Source organism: Pelmatolapia mariae, linkage group LG8 (assembly GCF_036321145.2).
Source record: "Pelmatolapia mariae isolate MD_Pm_ZW linkage group LG8, Pm_UMD_F_2, whole genome shotgun sequence".
Lineage (NCBI taxonomy): Eukaryota > Metazoa > Chordata > Actinopteri > Cichliformes > Cichlidae > Pelmatolapia > Pelmatolapia mariae.
In genome coordinates this window covers 6,482,590-6,505,010 of record NC_086234.1, presented here as the reverse complement: position 1 = coordinate 6,505,010, position 22,421 = coordinate 6,482,590, and the positions used below count along the sequence as shown (strand labels likewise).

The 22,421-nt window shown below is 41.5% G+C and overlaps 1 protein-coding gene across 2 annotated transcripts in view; it reads left to right on the top strand.

Annotated features, from left to right (window-relative positions):
- Positions 1–873: 873 nt before the first annotated feature.
- The window catches only part of etv4 (ETS variant transcription factor 4), a 36,672-nt gene continuing 15,124 nt past the window's right edge, over positions 874–22,421 (top strand). Inside the window, exons 1-4 of one of the 2 annotated variants that reach the window (XM_063482606.1) lie at positions 874–1,053; positions 1,667–1,757; positions 1,901–1,948; positions 8,739–8,792. In XM_063482606.1, coding sequence (XP_063338676.1) covers positions 997–1,053; positions 1,667–1,757; positions 1,901–1,948; positions 8,739–8,792 — 250 coding nt within the window. In that variant the 5' untranslated portion in view covers positions 874–996. Of the gene's footprint in view, positions 1,054–1,666; positions 1,758–1,900; positions 1,949–8,738; positions 8,793–22,269; positions 22,395–22,421 lie in introns of those variants that run through there. The other variant, XM_063482609.1, reaches the window with a different exon arrangement.

Sequence of the window (22,421 nt, the reverse complement as noted above, 5' to 3'; positions counted from 1 at the left end):
AAAACATGTCAGGACTTTCGTGCCAGGGCAGGTTTTTATGAATGGACTTTTTTTTTTTCCTCTCTCTTTTTTGTGAATGAAAAACAACTGGAAAATCCAGTATAAAAGCCAACAGCCTGCCGAGAGATGATTGGCTGCTAAGACCCAAACTCCACCTACGGTTGCTAGGATCCTGACTACCAGGCCTCTGATTGGCTAATATAGGGGACCGAGACTTCATTCATAAGCCAGTGTATTCATCCGGACAAAGGCAAGAAATTCGAGCTCTTGAAGAGGAAATCCACCAATCACGAGTCTCTCTGGACCGAGCCAGAAAAGCACGTCTCCATATTACCCCCAAATCATCTATGCTGGAGAAGTGACAGCACAGCTGGCGTTCAAAAGTCACCACACTTCGGTATAAACTTTATCTAAGAGCGCGCGTCAATCAAATCGGGTTTAGTTTAGTTGTTGCCTCTCGACAACACATGCTCACAAAAAACCCAACATCTGTTTTCCCCTCGCAGTTTCCTACAAAAAAGTGGAGCCTGGCATTCTGGGCAGACGTGGCAAAAAGCCCAAGAAAAGTCTCAAATACACACATCTCATATGTTGTGCGCTTTTCTAAACATCCGAAGTGTTTTTGAACCAGAAAACGCAACTTCTTGCGCACAGAAACTAACAAAACTGCATCCTTCTGCAAATACTGTTTTTTTTTTTGTTGTTGTTTGTTTGTTTGTTTTTTTAGCTTTACTTTTAACTTGCAATCTGTCTGTCACACACACACACACACACACACACACACACACACACACACGCAAAAAGGAGATTTGTAAAGAGGGCTGCAGCCCGCTGGGTAATCACTCGCCATCGCTTCCCCTCGGCATTTTTTGTGAATGGAGCTCATTATGCATGCAGCCTCCACGCAGCTCCATTCACAAGCAGCGCTCCCTCCTCTCTCTGCAGGCTGCGTGGATCTCACTCAACTCAGCCTAAATGACCACAAACGGTTAACGGATGGATTATAAGATGGATGGATATCTGGACCAGCAAGTGCCTTACACTTTAGCAAATGTACGTATATTCGGATTAACTCTCCACTTCTCTTTTGTCTGGTTTTTTACATGTTTCTGCTACCGGGTTTTGTTTTGTTGTTTTTTTTACATATCTCTCGGCGTCGCGTCTGCACGAGTTTTGGCTGGAGCAGCTGTGTGTGCGTGCGCGCGATAGGAAACTGTTTGTCAAGCCGCTTAAAACTATGGGAAAAAAACCCCACTCAAAGTAAAGGATATAATGTGGCGCATTTAATGTTTGTCAGCGGGGTTTCTTACGTGAGAGAGTTTGTTTGGAGAACGTGTCAATGTGTGCCAAATGGTCACGTCGTTCAGACGCATACGGCGCGTTTGTTTTTCCAAGATTGCCTCCACAACTGGGAAATCAGTTGTTTTCAGTGGAGCTTGACGCTCACCAACTGCAGTAGGCTCTCATTTATAATCCATGACATTGTTATCATTATTATTATTATCATCATCATCAGTCCAAGTGGTAGCTTTTGCATCACTTCATGCCATTTTCCCTGGCCGTAGTAAAGAGCTGTTAACTGCTTTGACACTGATGTGCTTAAAATGCCCTGTTGGGAGTCCATTTCTCACTTCTTTTCCTCTCTTAACCTCTATGGCTTTTGCAGAAGTCGCAAGGAAATGGGCCCCTAAATAGACTGTTGATGGCAGCGAAAAGGAAATACATGGACACAGAATTGCCCCCTCAGGAATCTGAAGGTAAAGTAAAAGAGTAGAAGTTTTGTCCTCTGGTCTTTTTACATGTTATACCTCATGATCTATGGTTAGTGTCAGTCAGTCTGTGTCATAGCTACTGTGTGTCAATGAATATTCACTCTTTGTTTTTCTGTCTTTCTGTTCAGACCTCTTCCAGGATTTAAGCCAGCTCCAAGAGACGTGGCTCACAGAAGGTGAGACTTGACTCACTCTTAATGTGTAATTTCTGTGATGTGACTTTGACAGCCGTGGGGATTGATGCTACGTGTGTCTGGACAGATCTGTAACCACTGAAACCACAAAGAATCATTTTATTTGATCCTCCATACTAAGATTTGCTTGACAAATTCTGAGACTACTATAGATATGCATGGCTTCCTATTTTTTTGTGCTTATGCCACAACATTTTGCACTTTTATTGAACTGCTTTCAAACTTCATGAAAAAGCTAATCAGCTTAGTTTTGCTGCCATACAGGATCTCGATTTTTCTGACTCAACACACATGCTCATATAGTGCTCAGAATCCCCCCCACCTCCAAAAAGTGAACACAGACGGGACATTATTAGCTTTGAGCATACCCTATTTTGGCCATGTTGGCATGTAGTATGCGTGCGAGTTAGGGGCCAATGCAAACAAACAGGCTGTTTGGCTTGTGTCACTCAAAGGCGCATAGCGATGAAATGAGGCCCAGTCAGAGGTGATTGTCAGCTAGTAGACTTAATAAGTGCACTGATGACGTGAGCTGTAATGGAGTAATTATACTGTATGTCAAGAGGGGGAAAACAACACAACCAGTGAGTCATTGAGTGGGTTTTTTTTTTTTTTTTTTGTGGTAACCTGGAGCACAGCAGTGGCAGGACAGTGAGTTTAAATTTGCATAAAAGCTGCAAGTAAATTGAGAAGTTCATCACGGGGTGTGAATTTTGTTGTGTCAGTTGCTTTGATGGGGAAGATTAATAAAATATGCTGTTCACTCCAATGTAAGCCAGAACAACCTGATAAACACTGCTTAAGGTCATTTTCTACTCTGTTTGCTTACTTGAATGTTTGAGCTTCACCATGCAGAATGAATGTGCAGACGATTAAACTTGGGCGCTTTTTTTAATGTTTGTCTGCTGATTGTGCTCACCTTTAAATCTGAGTTTAAAGCTTGCATATGCACAAAACTAAGGGTGGTCTAATATGCAGCTTTAATATGAGTGGTGTGAAAATATGGAACAGTGAGAGGGAACTTGAAGTTGGACCTGTGTTGTATTCCTCAGATAAATTTGGGAAATGAAAAATATTCATGTGTTCATGGGCTGAAGATTGTTTCATGCACTGTGCTTTGAATTTTGGGAAAAGTCATGCACAAATTATTGTTCCGAGCAGTGTTTTTTAGTGTCTTTGGTTTCTTTCTAAACTATGGTTCTCAAAGGTTTGACGGCCAAAGCCAAAGGGTCAATTTATTTATAAGTACGTTTAAAAAAACAGGGATTTACTAAGGTGCTATATAGGTAAAAATTAAAATAACATTAAAAAAAAAACTGGATATCAGTCAGGTCTAAAAGCCAGTGAATGAAAATAGAATATACAAATAAAGGCAGTTTGGCCACACTTTCGGATCAGCTCCTGTTAATTTAGTTTGCCATCAGTGGAAAACTCATGATGTATCATTAAAACATTTATTCATATATATATATATATATATATATATATATATATATATATATATATATATATATATATACACATACACACACACACACACATACATATATAGTGTCCATCACGTCATCTTTGGGCCAATAGAAAGCTTTGATACATTATCCTATAAAGAAGTTATATCAATACTTTCTTTCTGACAAAGTTGTATTTTTACTCAGTTGTATAAAGCATCTGTATTCTATTTATTCTACTGTATATAGTATTTTATTTTATTCTATTCTGTACAGTTGTGTACAGTATTTTATTCTTATTGTATTCTAATTTTTGCTATATAACTTTTGCACTGTCCACTTTCTGCTGTGACAAAACAAATTTCCCACGTGTGGGACTAATAAAGGTGATCTTATCTTATCTTAAGTTGATCACTTTTCTCAAAGAGCAATAAACCTTCCTGTTGCCATGTAGATTAATTAGCTAGCTCATTTCGACACTATGGACTCAACCTAAGCCACAGGACAAAAGGCCCTACTAGGGGATGTTTTCATCTCCGTTGTGTTTCCCGATGCACATAAAGTGGCAATAGTTGTTTTAAATTTTTTGTTTTTGTTTTGTTTTTTAAAAAATATTACTTAGTCATGTACAACTGTAAAATAAGCCAAAGCAAAGGGGGATATGAATAATACTGCTGGTGTAACTCGGTCAAATAAGGCAGACAAAATTATATTTTAGTCATCATTTCATGGAAAGTGGTAGCTAGCAACTCCTTCTTAACAACATTGTGCATGCAGTGAAAGAGTGATCGGGGAGTAGCGCGCAGTCTGTCATGTTTCTTAGTCACAAAAAATGCTTCTTTCTTCCATGTTCCCCCCCAAAAAATGTAAAATCTCCTGTAAACATATTTGTGGTGGAACCTGAATGTGATGAATGTGTGTCTTTTGACTTTAGTATGGAGCGTAGGATTACTTTTAACACTCAAATGGGACCCATTCTGAGTCATCTGTAGTACACAGGAGATAGAAAAATAAGGGAGGTGAAGCAACTTTAATCTGAGACCTTGTGGAAGCGCTTGTGTCTGCCCAAACAGCAGACGGATATTTAAATAGATCCTGCTTCTGAGCCAGCTACTGTTTACAGCAAACAATGTCGTTTCCACATTAGCTTCCACACCTTTTCACATGCGGCGTCAAATACCTGCAGTTTCTCTTCACACCAGCGGCTCGCTTTAACAAAAAGACAAGACCCCAAACCAATAAAGTGCAACAATGGAAGTCACTTCAAAGCTGAGGCCCTATTTGTATTCACACATTTGGCTATTAAAGGCCACACTTAAATGCACCTTCTCCACTTACCTCCAGTGGTGTTAAGCCATTTAGGCGGAAAGAGAGGTTTTTTTTGTTTGTTTTTTGGTGGTGTGTTAGATATCTTTCCCAACAACTTTACTACATAGAAGGTAAATTAAGTTCAGTTTGTGGCGCTCACAGTCTTGAAATGTTGCTTCCCAGATACAGTGTTGTGGTTACGCTGACTAATTCACAGGGCCTTTTTAGCTGGCAGAGCAACTTCCTACCAGAGAAACGGTCCCTTTGAAATCTGATAACGGACGTTTGACTGTTTCAATCTCAGTTTTTCAGACATTTAAGTCACTTGTAGTTTTCTCTAGAAATCCCGTAACAATAAAACCTAAAACTGTCTGCATGGCTAAATACCACAGAAAGCAACATTTAAAGTGAAAAGTAGGCCCTTTCTATAATTAGATAAACCAGGCGTTTAAAGGAATTTAAAACATTGTTTGGCAGCTTATTGTTGAGTCACAGAGAGTGAAGGAGGGGGTGGGGGAAAGACCAAACAAAGTGTGTAAGTGTAACTTTATCAAAGTGTTATTTAACCCTAAGTATGGGGCTTGTTTTTAGCTTTCAGCTAAGACCTCTCCTTTCCTGTTGCATTAATTAAAGACCTTATCATGAGTGATTGCAGTTGTGAGGGATTCACCGAGGTTGTAAAAGCTGGTTTGCTGGAGGGATTTTTTTTTTTTCTACCAAAGGAGAGCGGAAGCAGGAGTGAGACAAAAAGGGTGAAGCGCTGAATGGCAAGAGTTCAGGAGCTTGTCACATCTTGTCTGATTTCTGGGCCTTTAGGTTTGTATGTCTGTAGCTGTTTAGCTCCTCCCAGGATCTCCCACTGTGAGAAGAAAGGGAAAAAAAAGTCATTCAAGGTGCCTGGAAGCGTCGAGGAGAACATGCGTCTGTGCCCGAATAAACACACTTTCCTTCTTGTGCTGACTTGCATCTCAAAGTCCCTGATGAGGTGTTCCTGGAAACAAATCAGATACACGTGCAAGCGCTCATACGCACACAGGAAAGTGTGCAGACACAAACACACACACAAACACACAGGATGATGCCTGATGCTCATCATTTGTTTTCCCTCTCCCGCGTCTCTACGAGGTCCAGCATGTTCCGCTTTGGACATGTTGAAACTAGTGGAAATGATTGATTGTTGGATGTGCAGAACTAAATATTGGCCCCTGCTCTGTCTCATACGGCAGCTTTATTCCTCCCCCCTGAGGGCAAAAGACTGAAAAGTTAAAAGGGGGTAATATTATTATGGTATAGTAAACCACAGGATGCGGCGTTATATAAGAAATCGATGTCATTTATCAGAACATGCTCCAAAACGGAGTCATCCGGTTTCCTCTGCACAGGAAGGAGGAGTGTGACAACAAGAAAGTGGATTTGAATTTCTTATTTCCTCTTTTTGTCCTCTGCCTCTGCTGCTCGCTCGCTCACTGTCTGAGTTTTGTTGTCTCCGCTGATGAAGTGAGAGAGCGAGCGATGAGGCCACTGAGGTCGAACGCTGGGTCAGATTGTGGTTCTTGGGTGAGGTTACAATCATAGGTCCTGTTGCAGAGTTGCAGTGCCATCTGCAAATGTCTTTTTGTAAGGTAAAAAAAAAGTTGCTCTTTATCTAAAAAGTATCTACTTTTTAGATAAAAGCCTCTTTTTAGTGGGTAAATGATGCTTAAGTACCCACAGTGTGTTTTTTGTAGCTCATTACACCCCTGATTGGGTTCATGATATTTAATGATACCCATCAAATTTTCCTTACCAGTTAGGTTGTACCATGACGTAAGTTTGAGTCTCAAGCAATGGAAACACTTAAAGTCCACACTCTTGTGTAGCTGGAGCATTGCCAGATTAAAAAGGTTGCGAGCCTTGCGCTGCGCTACGATTAGGGTTAGGTCATTAACCCGAGGGTTGGCAAAAGAAATGCCAGTGCGTGTATCTGACCTCTTCACCCTTAGTAGGGTGTTGGCAGTCAAACGATTTAGGCTTTTCAACTGTGTTTGTGTGACTCAAAGTCCAAAGCTCCAAAAGGATAATTGTGAATGGGTTTGGAAAGAGTAGCACAATAGCGTCTGTCTAGCTCTGCTGCACCTGGGCTTGGCGTCGCTGGCTCTGCTTATTCAGTTAGATCCTAGATGAGATTCATTATGAGAGAGTGCCTAATCAGGCCCACTGAAAATGTACACCACTGCAAGTCATTACAGATCAGATGGAGATATCACATATCACCGTATTGACTCGTCTATTTTTACAAATCAGTGTAAGTTGGGTGTATTTTGTTTCTTAGATGCAAACTTCTCTATCACTGAAAGGTAACTGAATATGATTTGGGTTAATATATTACTCGCATTAAATAGTATTCACTCTCACATATGGAGGGCACTTTACTAAAGTCATATATCCATTGTCTCTAATGCCTTTTATCAATCTACACAATATTTTGGGGATTTAAATCACATCATTTAGCTTTTAATGGGACTGAAACTTGGCTGAAATTTGGGGATTTATGCTTGCTGATTCATTTTTATTTTAATTACTCACTGGCCACTTTAAGTATAACTGCTGGTCTACTGGAATTTTTGCACACTACCATTTCAAGGGTTTACAGTGAACGGTGCAAAAAGCAAAAATAACCAACGAGCGGCTGTTCTCTGGGCAAAAATTCTTTGTTGATGTTAAAGGGACGAGATTGTTTTGAGGAAGGCAACAGTAACTCAAATAACCAGGCATGCAAAAGAGCATCTCTTAACGCGCAACATGCAAAACCTTCAAGTAGAAGACCACACTAGGTGCCACTCCTGTCAGCTAGAAACGGGAAACCGAGGCTACAATTTGCAATAGCTCAAAAAAATGGGACAACAGAAAATTGTACAAACATCATCAGGTATGAGTTTCTGCTGTGACATTTAGATGGTGAGGTCAGAACTTGGTGTAAACATCATGAAAGCGTGGTTGCATCCTGCTTTATTACCAACTGAGCATTGTTTCAGTATCACGTCATATGGACCAAAGTCTCTGAGGAATGTTTCCATCACCTTGTTGAATTTATGCCATGAGGAATGCAGTCCTGAAAGCAAAATGGGCTCCAACCCAGTGCTAGCAAAGTATACTCAATAAAGCGGTCAGTCAATGTAGCTCTATTATATTCAAGAGAATACAGCCAATATGGCACACCAAAACAATCTAGATAATTGATAACCCTACAAGCAAAAAGAAAAATATCTAGACTTGATTTTGTGGGGAACTATTCACGTAATCTTCACTTGCTCTTGTTTCGCTCTTCCACTTCTTCTTTTTGCTTTTAGTTTCCTTGTTTTCTCTCTACTTCTATTTTAAGCCAGTCGCCGTCTCTGCAGAAGATGAAATCCAGACTGCTTTTAGATTGTTAGACAAAAGTCCCCAACTCTTTGGAAACAAATCCAAAAAGAAAAGAGCTGGTTTGTCACACCATGTGACAGATCTCTTCACTCGTTTGGCCAGAGCGGCTTGTATTGTCTGTTGGGATTTCGAGTAGAAACTAGATAACACCTGCCTGTTAGTGTAGGGATGTCTGATGAGTTTGAGTTGAGTGTTTTTAAAGAGGCGGAGGGAACTTTCACTTATAGACAAAAACATTGTGAAATCGAGGCGGGCAGGCTGGGTGGGGGAGTGGGGGGCTGAAGGACTTTATTTCCTCCATATAATAGTCTCAAAGCAAGGACAAAGAAAAATTTGTATTTTTGCTTATTTTTTCCGACTTGGTGTGACTGCTACAAATGCTACACAAAACCAGTTTGGCAGGTTAACATCTACAGTGTATCCATGTTGTTGTTTTATTGATTTATCGATGAGTAAACTGCTGGCATGCTATACACACAAATCATGAAGGTCACCTGAATGAGCACGACTCGGATTTCAAAGAAGAGAAGAAAGTTACACCATCAGGGATGAAAGAAAGGTAGAGAAATATTAGATTCTTGTCTAAAACACAATCTGTTTCTTCTTACTTTCAGCTCAGGTTCCTGACAGTGATGAGCAATTTGTTCCTGATTTCCATTCTGAGAACTGTGAGTACATTCAGTTTTTATGTCCTTTAAACGAATGTCTGGAAATGCACTCTGTGTCAATTTCATAGAAAACAAAACTCTGACCTCCTAACCACACTTTGTCACAAAATTTCTAATTCAATCAGGTATTGAGTCATGTAACACACAGTGCTCTACGTGCCCGTCTGACCCCATCTTTCTGCTTTGGCATTTAGCCTGTTCATATAAGTCCCGTTGAATTTTGCATGTTATGAGAAAGACGAGATGAAAGCAGCAGTCAGATTTGGGCTGTGAAGCCACCAGAGGCTTACGTGGGGATACTGTAACTCACTGATGTTACAGTAATCTCTTTGGGAGGCAAAGCTATGCACAAACAGAGGGGCTAATGACCCAGTCAACATGAAGTGAGTTTGGATCCCGGCGTTATGTGCTGCCGCCATCCATTTGCATGCCTTTGAAAAGTTGAATGGAGACGGCCCAGGAAACCAGTAAAAAAATTATTCAGGGCCCAGGTACAAAGATGGCCTTTTGTCCATATCGGAAGGTGTAAAATAGAAAAGCAAATTCCTGGGCTGCACAACTGAGCGCCTATTTGAATGAGTTTCCCTTTCTTGTTGTGTGTTTTAACAATGGCGATTCAGGATATGGGTGGGAGTACGTGTTGCTCTACAAACAGTTTTTTGTTTTTTTCTGCCCCATTCAGCACATTGAAGGCTTCTCCATCTTAAGCAATGACACCGAAATGGCTGGCAACTTAAAGGAATCTTAAAGGGAACTTCTAGAATTAATCCCACCCCCTAAGTAAAACTGGCAGCTTTGGTTCCCGGTCAAAGGCGCTTCCTCCATGTGCCTTTTGTGTGCAAACATCATGTGATTTAACCAGCTCCGTGTCACCACTGTTCAGCCCCTCGGTGACACATGCCCTGCGCAATATTGTCACTGTGTCGGCCGACAATGTGGAGGAGGATGTGCGGATGATCCCGGGGCCACACAGAGGTCATGTCTACTTAACCCCCTGCACTGTCAGCCAATCAGCTGTCAGGCCTCCACTAAGGGCTGACCTGGGTATGATTTGCAGGGTCAGCGGGGCTTCAATTTGACAGGCAGCTCACTTATACGCAGCAGAGACACTCCTGCGTTGACAGACAGTGTCCCTGCTGATCACGGTCAATAGTCGCTGAGTCCACTTAGAGCATCTCTATTCAGCTCTGACTGGTGGAAAACTGAAGCTGACAAGCGACTTTAAATATTTGCACTTGTTCTGTTCCCATGCTGAACTGAAAAGGCGTTCTCAGCAAGTGTTTAAAAAAGAAAGAGGTGACTCACCTGTGTTGGAAACTCAAAAACATTGAAAAAAAAAAAAAAAAAGCATAAAGGAAAGCCTTAATCCCAGGTGACCGGAATATAATTGAGGCCTTCACTGAATAAGCGTCCTAGTAAAAAATTAAACATTGTTGTTTACCGAGTCAAGTTGTTACCTGCATGGGTGTGGTGCTGACGAAGGGAGGAAATGTGGAGCGAGTGAAATGGCAAAAGAGAGGCAAAAACATTGGAACATGTTGGAATGCTAGATTAGAGAAGAGGAGGGGGCAAAGCAGGGATTGTGCAATACCTGCACATCTGGTAAATCTATCTCATCTGGTCCATTCTCCCTCAGTTCACAGCTAACAAGCATGCTCTGTCTGCAGGCCGCCACTGAGGGAAGGTTATGCAAACATGCAACTTTTATGTACTTGCTGACCTGCCTGTGTGTGCTTAAAGGTAATTGAGCCATTGGTGATAACAGTGCACCCTATTTTTTTTCCATCGACTTCATGTGATTGCCCGTGAGGATTAATGCTTGTTTTTCTGTGGTGACAGCACCTTCAAGGGGTTAGGCTGACGCTACTCTGTCAGACAGATTACTTTGTCTGTTTACTGCCTTCGGGGGAGAAACACATGGAGGTGTCAGTCAAATTTACAGTGCGCAAACGTAATTAAAATAGTTTAGACGCGTCACTAGTTTCGCACTAAAAGGCCACAGTCGGAGGGTTTGCCGAGGCTTTGCCTGCACTGAGAGCTTGTTCTTTGTTCAAGTATGTTGTTTACACTTGGAGCAGCTCGAGAGATGTGACCCATTCATAAATTTTCTTCCCTGTGTGCGTAAAAGGAAGTGTGCCTCTCCCTCCCCCCTCTTTCTCTCGCTCTCTCTCTCTCCCTTGCGCTTTCTCCCTCTCTCAGTCCTCTCCTTCAGTCTTCATTCATAAAAAAGCCCTACAGTACTACAGACCCCCCCCCCCCTTTCTGACGCCCCCCCTGCTCTTCAAGTGGATACTCCAAACTCCTCCCTCCCTTCCTGTGTCTGTACAAACTAAGTCAAATTTAAAAATCTGGACTCCCCTCCCTCCCCTTTCCCTTTTCTCTCTACCTCTCTCTGTCTTTCTCTCCAAACACACACATTCATGCACACACTGAGTGTTCCAAGATGTGAACTAATCCAGTGATTTTAAGAGTTGTGTGGGACGATTGTTTAGTTTTGTGCCTTGCAGTAATTATATAGGAAGTTGTGGCTATAGAATGCTGTTACAGTTCTTCTCAGCGAGCAAGTTTACCAAGGGAGAGAAAGCAAAATGACAAAGTATGAGAGTTTCTGAGGGCAAAGGGGGAAGAAAAGAAAAAGAGATTAACACATGAAACTGAAAATCAACTAATTTTTACCTTTCCTCCTTCTGGGGTCCTTAGAATATTGTCTACATGCAGCTGTTTTTCCATTTTATGCTTTGCAACCTTTTCTTTAATTGTAGCACACCATGCTACGAAATAGGGCTGCATGATCCGTGTCTATAGACTGTCCAGAAAGTGTCAAAAGGTGTCTGAAAAGCCCAAAGCCATCATTGTCAGATTGCTTGTTTTGTCTGACCGACATTAAAAGGCTGAAGTTATGCAAGATATAATCACAAACTGTGTATAAAACATAGACATAGCCACCGCAGTGGCACCTGTTTGTTTTGCGAACTCTTATTCTGAAGCCTCGGTTTTAGCATTGTGGCTATCTTGGTGTTTGGAAGCCAGGAGAGGCTTTATTTTGGCAAGCAGGTGGAGTGTTGGGTTATCTGGAATAGCTGAGGAAGCTTGGTTAGCACACCGCATCTGTAGACTGTATCCATGCATTGCATATGCATTGCACAGACACCTGCAAATCTGTGCATTAAATTCTAGACATGAATTTATATGGTAGTTGGCACTAAATCTTGAGCAGAAGAGGATGCTGGCTAAAGCTACCTCTCACCACCTGTTAAGGTAGCCCAGCCTCTAATGATACATAACCTTTTAAAGAATTTATACTGGCAATGCATTGCAATCAATCCCAGTCAGTTTGTGGCACTGAGCACAGCTCGTCTGCCACCCATCTCTTTGCAATGGTTGACTGTAGTTGACTGGAGGAATTTCTGAATTTTGTTTCAGATTAGAGGCTCTGTCTAGTAATAGAAAGAATAGTAGACGGATTCCACCTTGCTGTCTTTTTGATCAGTCTTTGACAGAATCAGAATAGGTTTGACGCGTTTGCCTAAAAATATAACGATTTAAACTATTACTAAAAGTTGCTGATTCTCTTTATAAAGAAAGGAAAGAAGGTAGGAAAAAGAAGAAAAGGTTCCAGTAACCCAGCTCTAACTAAATCCTCCCAGCAGCGTGTCTCTCTGGCTCCGTGTTCTGCTTTGTCATGAATTCACAGCGTTCCTCTTGTTTGGGTTGTTTTTCTGGATCCGAACTGGCCCAATCAGGCCCTATTTGGAGCGTGGGGCGATGGGTGAATCGAACCCATCCCCACCCCCTTTCCCTGCTCCCTCTTTCCCCAAAAGAGAAACATGCAGCTCTGTGTTCTCCACTTTCCAAAATACAGCTGCTATGCAACAAAGTGTGCAAAAACAGCCAGGTGCCTGCCAGACAAGCACAGATACCGCTCGCCTTCTCGCTCTGGGGGAGGCGAGCCTTCCTCAACGACTGTGTTTGTTGCGGCATTTTGTTTTGTTTATGAGTAAAACACTTGATTTCTCTAACGTGAACATATGATTTCTTTTGACAGCTTCTCCTCCACTTACTCACGCATGTACATAAACACACTTGGGCTGGTATACGTTTTGTTTTTTTATACACAGGCTTCAGCCCTGCAGTTTTATGAATGGGTTGGTTGTGAAAGACTGGCTGAGGCAGCACATTGAGTTAGGGGGAGTAAACCTTCATTCATGACATTAACATGAGTTATTCCTCCACCAAAACACCTATAGAAGTACAGGCTTTTTTTCTGCCAGCCTTTCACTGACTACAGTGATACAGAGAGTTTGTTTTGTTAGGTCTTTATTTGTATTTTCTCGATTTGGTGGAGTTATAGCCACATGTTTGGTTTAAATGTCCTAAATTCAGTTAAGATGGGACCTTTTAAATATACATAAAAGTTACTTTAGGTTTACAACATCTTTTAGTCATGTTGTAGGCAATCAAATCCACTGAAAAGGAGTTTGTAATGTCTACAATGTAGAGGAAAAGGCGTTTAATAACTTCCAGTGGGGAAGTTAAAGCTGAACTCCTGTGTTGATTCAGAACAGCCCTGTAAAAGCCAGGGGGCCATGGGGGATTTGAGCCAGGCAGCACAGCCCGCATGTCAGCAGCATAGTTCTGTGAATGGACAGCAGTATGTGTTTTATTACAGGAGAGTGATGGGAGGTGTATGTGCAAGGAAAAAAGCGTTGATGGGATGCTCATATGCATGCCTGTCTCTTTCTGCGTTATTTACATGGACAGCTCCTCTTTCTGCAGCTGGAATGTTTTCTCTTTTAAAGGAGAGCACAGACCAAAGTGGGGAACAGATGCCGCGGAAGAGAGAGGGTGAGGCCATAAAAACAACAGTAGCTTAACTTGATTGAATAATAATAGGAAGAAGCAGCAATTGCAATGACAAAGGCCAGTTTGAACATGTTGGCTGTTATGATAATCAGTGTTTATTACAACTTTAGTGTCAGTTTGGATTTGACAATTAGGCATCTCTTTTAAGTACACGTTACACGTTCCATAAAAGCTAAAAATAAGTCGGTGCTTACTTTTGGCTTCACACGAGACTCTGTTACTTCCCCTCATTCCCTGGACCTTTAGAGGGGAACGTAACAAGGCGTATGATTCTTGCTTCGGGTGCGAGAGGTCCCGGACGAGCCCCCACTTGTTACGTTCTCCCCTAAAGGTCCTGGGGATGAGGGGAAGTAACAAAAAGTGTCCGGATTGAAAAAGGAGAGAAACAGGCAAGCTGGTTTAATTAAAAGGCTTTATTAACGTTTCAACAATACTAATTCAAAGAGACGGTCAAGCCGCTATCACTTTTTTAAAGGGAAACACAACAAAACTCAGTAGTTGGTCAAAGCCCTGGAAAGTAAGTAAAACAAAATGTTAATCACCAAACACACTCCTCTCCACAGAGCAGGAGTAATCGAGCAGGATGCGCACACACACAGTTCACCAGCTGCAGCGCCACAAGGCTCTCTGGCCTAGAGCTCACCTTTCTCTGGCTTTAAGTACCTCTAACTACTGATTGGAGTCAGCTGTACCCAACGGACGGCACCTAGGCAGAAGAGACCACACCCACACCAGGGCAATTTCAACAGACTCGAACCCCATTCACCGTGGTGGAAGTCATCTGAAGACTTTACTCACCCAATCCCTATGAAAAGACCTGTGATTGGCCCGAAAACGGAACCCAGGGCAGGTGCAGGAGTCTAGTTTACCTTCAGTCCACTTCAATCACAATATCATGAAAGTTTATAGGGTTTTGCTCCAGTTAGGCATAAAAACAAGTTGTAAGACACTTTTTAAAATCAGAGAGAACTGGTAAAATGACCATCTACAGTACATATACAGTTGTCCAGTATAATTACAATTATTCCCAACATTTTCATTCCACTTCTTCCCCCTCTTCTTCAACCCTTTCTGAAGTCATAATCAAGAGGGATACTTTAAGTTTTGTAACTTTCCCAAACAGAAGTTCGTGATTGTCCATGACAGAACTCAGACTTTAGCACTGTTTATACTTTACTTAACCCAACCCCATCTAAACCATTATTTGGTTTTGTCCCTTGTATGGTGGCCATCTTCTCATGTGTACTGCAGCGCTCAACATTTTTAGACATTACCCAGCTTAGCTGCTTGAGAGAACACAAAGCTCCAACACAGTCAGTTGAGGCGTTAAAGAGTCTTTAACCTGCCGGCTTGTTAGCACAAAGTACTTGTTATGCCTAACTGAGCCCATGTGAGAATAACTTGGACAGTAAAAGTCTGGTGAATTCCCAGTAAGCAAGTGGAAATCATGTGCTCCCTTCTGCACAGGCTACCCAGACAGCACCGTCGTCTAAGAGACAAAGTCTGACACTATGTGCTAGAACTGAGAGGGGGCAACTTCAGCTTTCACAGCTCATACAAGAAAATGACTTGGATATTTCGCAATTTTGCAAACTAGATTTTTCTTTAGAACCACCTGTGTTGTCATTCCTTTCTAATTTTTTTTTTCTTGTACCAATGCTGCTGCCTTTCCATCAGTTTTACGATAAAACAAAGAAATTAGTAGATGGAGCATGGCCAACCAGACAGTTCAGCATACACAGTTATCAACACACCAAACACGTCCAGCTTCTGAGCAGAGGAGGTCAATGCATAGTAACCTGCTGACACACAGCAGAAGGTGTGTAGCGTGAGCTGAGAGCTGGCGTACGCTGATATTGATCCTCGCTAGTCCAGGAGAGGAACAGGAGGAGACGGAGAGGGTTGATGGATGACTTGATAAAGATAAAGCAGAGATAAATCAGTCTGAAGGAGAGGGAGGGGAAAGTAGAGGGCTAGGAGCGGGTCAAACGTGCCACGAAGCATTACGGTCAAGATCACTATCGAGAGGGCTGGGGGTGGGGGCTTTCTGAGAAGTGCGGGAAGAGCTGTGGATGTGGCATGCTCACTGATAATTTCAAGCAAGGTGTCCCGGCCTTTCAGTGTGTTATCTCCTCCTCCTGATGAGGCAGATTTCACCTCCAAATACGTAAAGGCATGCATTCTCGCAAACACGTGAACGACTGCACACTCACATCCACGAGATGCCCCCGGTGGGCAGCTCATTATATCATTTCAGTAACCGTGTGAGGGGATGGATCGATCGCTACATTAAACATTAAGAGGGGACAGCTATATTGGGGGCCGAGGGATTGAGAGTCGAGAGTCAATATTGTTCCAGATTAATTACATCCACTTCTCGCCTGTGACGGGATGTCCCTCTCATGGCACGTCCCAAGACAGGAATGTATTGTATCTCCTGCACTAAACAGCAATAAGGCTCCAAGATTTATGGCTGTTCAATGGCCATTTATAAAAAGCCAGTGCTGCACAATTGAAAGTGAAGTGGACAATAGGGAAAACATATGATTTCAGAAGATTTACCAATTAAATTCTGATCCCCTGATACTTTTTCTCTCCCTCGTACTCAGTTTTTCCCATTTCTCTTATAACGAGAGCAATATCAATACAAATTGATGCAGTTCACTGAGGATTCAAGGTCGTACTGCAGGAAGAATTCTGGGGGAAGAAATCTAAGTTTAGTTGTTAAGACAACAATTACACCCCTTTCAAAAAATATTGTTTCGATTTCAAAAAATGGGAAGTGATACTATGATGCTTGCAAAACTGTAGCGTCACTGCTGTTCCCATGTTTAGTGTCATTTAGATCTACATCCTGTTAGCCAATGCAACATAGTGCACCAGAGGCGTTTCAACGGCCAACAAAGTCCAGAAAACATTTGTCAGAAGTGCCACTCTGCTATCCAAAAAAATCATCTCTCCGCCCTACTGATACTATTGTACTTTCCATCAATCTCGTTAGGCTTGTTTGGCAGCTATCTGACAATCGTTCTTTAAATATTCAAGTAGCCTGAACCATTATCAGATGAGAGAAGATGATCTGTAAATCTGATAAAGCAGACACTAATGGAGCCAACACTCCTGGGCCTCCCCCGAGCAGACAGACAGTGAAGCCACTCCTGAGCCCGTTGGCTCCCAGAGACGAGGGTGAGTTCGTCTTCCTGATTGTGCAGCGGCCTTAAAAGCATGCACACATGCCCAACACATGTTTCCATGCACCAGTGGACAGGCTCGAAACGGTCTGGATCACATTGGTTCTCCTAGCCTCGCTCACTCTCTTGTTGCTCTCACTCTTGCACATTTTCACACATAAGTAGAAACTTGGCCAAAGTCAGTACCACATTGTGACCAGATTTTGACTTTTTAAACTTCTTTTTTTTCCCCCCCCCCCCTTTAAGGTTTTTGGCGTGCACTAGATAAAGACAAGTAATTTGTGCAGTCAAATGTTACAATCTTGTGTTCTTAAATACATGTGGAAGACACTAATTTTAGCTGTAGTTATAGCTTATCTTTGATAAATGAGATTTAGGTGATTTTTAAGATTTGCCCTTGGTGCTCTATTTCACCATTACTGGGCACCTTTGACTCTTAAAATGCACATGTAAAATGCAGCCCTAAACTGGGAAAAATGAACCGGGAAAAAATTTGAAATTCATAATATATTTAAGTGTGTGATGTAATGCATGATACAGTGTGTGTTCTATACTATCAATATGGAAGCTAATATTTCTTTAACACATAAGATGCATATATTTTCTACAAAAAGATGTATTTTAATTTTTAAATATCATTACAAAATTTAGTTTAGTGAAACGGTAAGGAAGACAATTAAACAAGGTTCCTGCAATTGTTACTAATATGATTGCTTATAATATGGCACCCATGATTAAAAATTCATTTCAATTCATTCTTCTGAACTTTACACAGAAGCAAACTACTTCTGTTCTATTTGTCCAAAAAGTGAATTTCTTACCTCAAATTAGTTTTGCCTTTGAATTTCTGCAGAAAGAAAGTAACACAGCATTTCCACAAGCAGAGAGGGAATCCTAATGAGCGAGCATGTGCAATCACTCTAGCTCGTTTTTGGATTGAGGAATTGCATGTTAGCGCTATCCCTGGTCTCCATATGTACATCGACTTGACCGGTTTTTGACCATGACAAATGGTGTAAAAATTGAAAGAAGTAATGCAAAAAAGCATTTGTTTCTCTGTTTACTAGGCCAAAACATTCACTTCAACATGCGGTATTAGTCATTTAATATGAAGCTCAAAAATCAGGTACACAGCTGCGATCTATTTATTTTTATCTGTTTAGTGTTTAAAAAAGAGAACCCATACAAAACAAACTATATAAACTTAGAATTAGACCATAAGCTTGGTCTCACAAAGTAAAATCCACCAGTCTGTGCAAAACTTTAAAAGCATTTAAAGTGTAGGTTACATCAAACCTATAATGCATGTGTTGACAGTCAGATTCTTTTATACTGTGCCAGGCATTCTCCTATTATGTCTCCACCACAATGTATTCACTAAGCAAATAACGTGATTCACAGCCTCTGCAAATCAATAACTTCCTTTTTAACCTTTAAAACCATCGTGGCATAATTGGCATCCTTGTTATTATTGATCACTCACCACAAGAGATCAATTGGAAAGAGTGGGAGACCAGGTGTAGGCCATATTTGCGGCTTGCTTTTAACGTGGCTGTGCAGCACGCTGAGGCCACGTGTCATTCGTTCTGCACATGTACAGCACATTTCATGTGAGACGGGAACCAGATCTCCAGATAACCCCGAGAAGATCCCTCCAAGAGTCCGACTTGAATCTTATTTGTATGATTGGACGCATTAAGTGTGTATTTACGTTACGCTTCACAAGTTCCTCGCTTTAGCAAGATCCAGTCACCCTGTTTGACACCGAGGCTGATGTCCAATGAGTTATTGTGAGCGAGGCTGTCGTGTGCTGCAGACTTCCAGAGGCTTAGCACTTGGCCAAGCAGCGTATAAACATCCAACGTAAGACTCTCCAGATGCACTCCTGTCTTCAGATTGGATTTCCCTACACTAGAGCCTTTAATGGTAGGAAATAATCTGTCCAAAATAAGATGGAAGAGTTCATAGCCAGGTCTCGTCAACTGCACGCAGCAGCTCCTTCACTTAAGTTATTAAAATATTTTTGACTGATACAGTTCATGAAAGTTTAATCCCATCATTCTTTCTCTTTCAAGCTAGGCAATCGTAGAGATTTTTGCAAAAACTGGTTTAAAATATCAGTCGGTGTCAGTACTATTTGTGTTTTTGTGTGGAACCCCAATAGTGTTTCCTGACATTTTCTCCCCAACTCCATATGGCTCAGCTGAGGAGACCATTGTGTAGTGAAGAGTCTGTGTGTGGGGATCGTGCTTGCTTATGCCATTTGTTTGTGATAGGTGTCTGTTGAATGGAAACCTACCCAATGTAATTATCCCTCTACTTCCTAAAGCACTCAACCATGACCATCACCTTTCACCCTGCATCCTCCCCCTCTAAGAGCCAACATTTACATATGTAAGAGCCCATCTCCACCCTGTCTTTAGCTGGGGGTTATCCCTTTACATAGGGCTCAAAAAAGGGTGCAAATGGCAAAGAATACCACAAAATAAGGAAGGAGGAGATGAGATGTGTTTGGATTGAGGAAGAGCCCTTTGTGACCTTAAGAGGTGGTGGGAATATAACAGACGTTGCACACATTTCATACACTCCTGTGCATGAAATGTGGAAAGGCATACACATAAATACACTCACATACATTTATTTTACTGTATATACTTCTGTGTTATCTCAAAATTGTCTGATTTACAACGCAAAAGCTGTTGTGTACTGTATCTGTCTCTTGACTTCTAAACACCTTTCAGTTTCCTCCGTGATCCATGTTTAAGTTCACAAACTGTCCCTCCCCCTAAAACCATGAAATATGAGGGTCTCTGTGATGATGTAACATTTAACAAAGCAGTTAGAGGAGGTTATACTGCCCCAAATAAAAGCAGGAAGAGAAGTGAACGTGGAAGAACATAACTCTCCCTGGATCCGTTTACAAGACTGCCAGCACCGTATAAACTTTAGCTGCAAATTTGACATCATTTGGACAGAGAGATTTACTGTGATATACCAGAGAGTTTGTAATAGTTGGGGGAGACCAGAGTTTGTTTTAATGACTATTCCTGGAGCTGGATGTTACACTTATTCCCAGATTATGTTTTTAGATACACCAGCGGCTTGGCTTTAAAGATGGCAATGTCCCAACATTTTTTTTTTTTTTATAGTGGCAATCCCCAATTTTTCATTCTAGCTCTAATATATCAAAGTTTTACTGTGTCAAGAAGAAGATTTTCTGCATGCACACGTGCACCTTAAACAATATACACTACCTGGGCAAAAAAAAAAATCCCCACTTGGATTTAACTAAGCAAACAGGTAAGAGCCTTCCACTGGATAATTACTGCAGTGAATAATATGTTTCAGCTGGCAACAGGTTATTTAACCCCAACTGATGCACTCAATAGCTTATTTCTTAAAGCACCATGTAGGAAGACATATCCCGTGTTCGTGGAAAAGATGTTATTCCACGTCTGAAGAGTTAGTCATTGGTGGCCCGCATCAAGCGAAGAAAAAAAACTACGAAAATCTGCTGAAACAAGTAAAACTGAGTTAATATTGCTGTCCATTAAACCTGGAAGGACATAGTGGTGAATAATAGTCATCTATGAGAAATAAATGCAGTCAGAAACTGGAGGTTCATTAAACACTTGGTGAAATAAAATCATTAAAATCAGCAATAAAACTCTTGTGTTTAACAGTGAAATTAAGAACATTTCCACACTCACAATGTAAAAAGAACTCGAGGGATTGTGACTAAACAGCTGTGTAGCCTTAAGAAAACCACTTATCAGCGAGGCTAATCAAAATTAAAGGCTTTAGTTTGCTTGGGAAGCATAAACGTTGGACTCTGGAGCAATGGTAAAGAAAACACTGTATGGTCTGAATCCAGATTTGCCCTGCTCCAGATCAATGGATGCATCTGGGTAAGAAGAGAAAAGGTGAAGTGACGCTCCCATCACGCCTCGTGGCTACCGTACAAGCCAGTAGGGGCAGTCTTATGTGATGTTAATTCACTTGGTGAGATCAGAAATGAGGTCGGAAATGACCAGGTTTTTCCATTTTAAATGGAGTTTTCTTTTGTATTCACTGCTGGCACAGGCATATTCCAGGATTCGTTCAACTCAAACAGTGAAGAAGTGGTTCAGGGAGCATTTTCACTCATGGGTTTGATACTACAGATACCAGACTTTAACCCCAATTGAGAAACAGGGATGTGCTGGAGAAGCCGTTTTTAGCTCCAGTCAGCCCAGTGGACCACTTTGTTATCTAATGCAAGTTAATATGTTAAAGACTTAACTGGTCTTAAGGGTTAATTACAAAAACCCACCCTTTTCCAATTACGTAAGTACACATGTGAAAACTGTTAGAAGTGATACATTTGGCTCATTGTATGATGTCTGAAGCATCAGCCCGTGGGGGTATTTCTTTTGGGGAAGAAAAAACAAAAAGAACTTTCTTTGTACAAGAACTCTATGACAAGTTTCATGAGAAATTCAAAGCAACAAAATATCCACAAACTGAAACAATACAACTTTGTGTGCTTCCTTAGCAGAAAGATACAAAGTGGCCCTAACCAGAAAAAAAGAGAGGCCATCAGAGCCTTACAGGTCCTAAAACTGACGTCATGGTACTCTTAAGAACTAGATTGTAATGTTTGGGGAGTAGCACACATTTTAGCATAGCTGAAAGAATTAAAAAATGTAAGATGATAAATTTGAGTAATGGAGTGCAATCTGCCCCAGGGCACAGGAGATTTGGCTGCTTAAAATAGGCCTCTGAACACTTATGTATAGTAAACAGTCCCCAGATTTCATAAATCATTGTCACTTGTTAGTGTAGATAAACACTAACAATAGATAGTGTAGATGGATCCATGTTTCTAAGGGACCCAGCATGTTTAAGCCATTGTCAGCACAGTGCTTTTCCAAATCACACGTTATCATTCATTGCAAGTGGGATTGTGTTCCTTTAGTGAAAATGACTGCAGATTCTCTCAGAAATTGCTGTATTCATGTTTAACCAACTCTGTGTGTGTGTCTAATTGAAGTCCCCATGCGACAGCAGTCACACTCGCAGGCAAATTACACAAACACAGAAATCTGCATGGTGCTCATTTACCAGATTAATTAATATTCCAGAAAGGTCACACACAAATAACTCAAACACATACCCAGACCCTTCTGAGTACAGGTGACACCGTTACCCGGCCGGTCTCTTTGAAATGGAACATCATCATGAACTGAAAGCCACATCAAGGGCAATATTCCTGCCAATCGCATTAGTGGCTCTACTTGGCCGAGCTGTGAGTGGACACTCTCTGAGGATTGTCTGCAGTTCATGACCAAGACAGAGAAAGATGGGGATGTCAACAGACAAACACTGCTGTATTATTAGAGCAGCGGTCATGTGCCACCCTCTGTGTGCTAGCAGACAAACTGTCGGAGACTTAGAGGAGGCTGGAATCCCATCGCGTCTGTCTGGGAAATCTGGGTAAATGCTCTCTAATCCTGTTGATCCTCCACTAAAGCCAACACTTCCTCACCTGCCTGCCTGCCATGGGAGAGTAAGTACAGACCAAAAATAGGAAGGA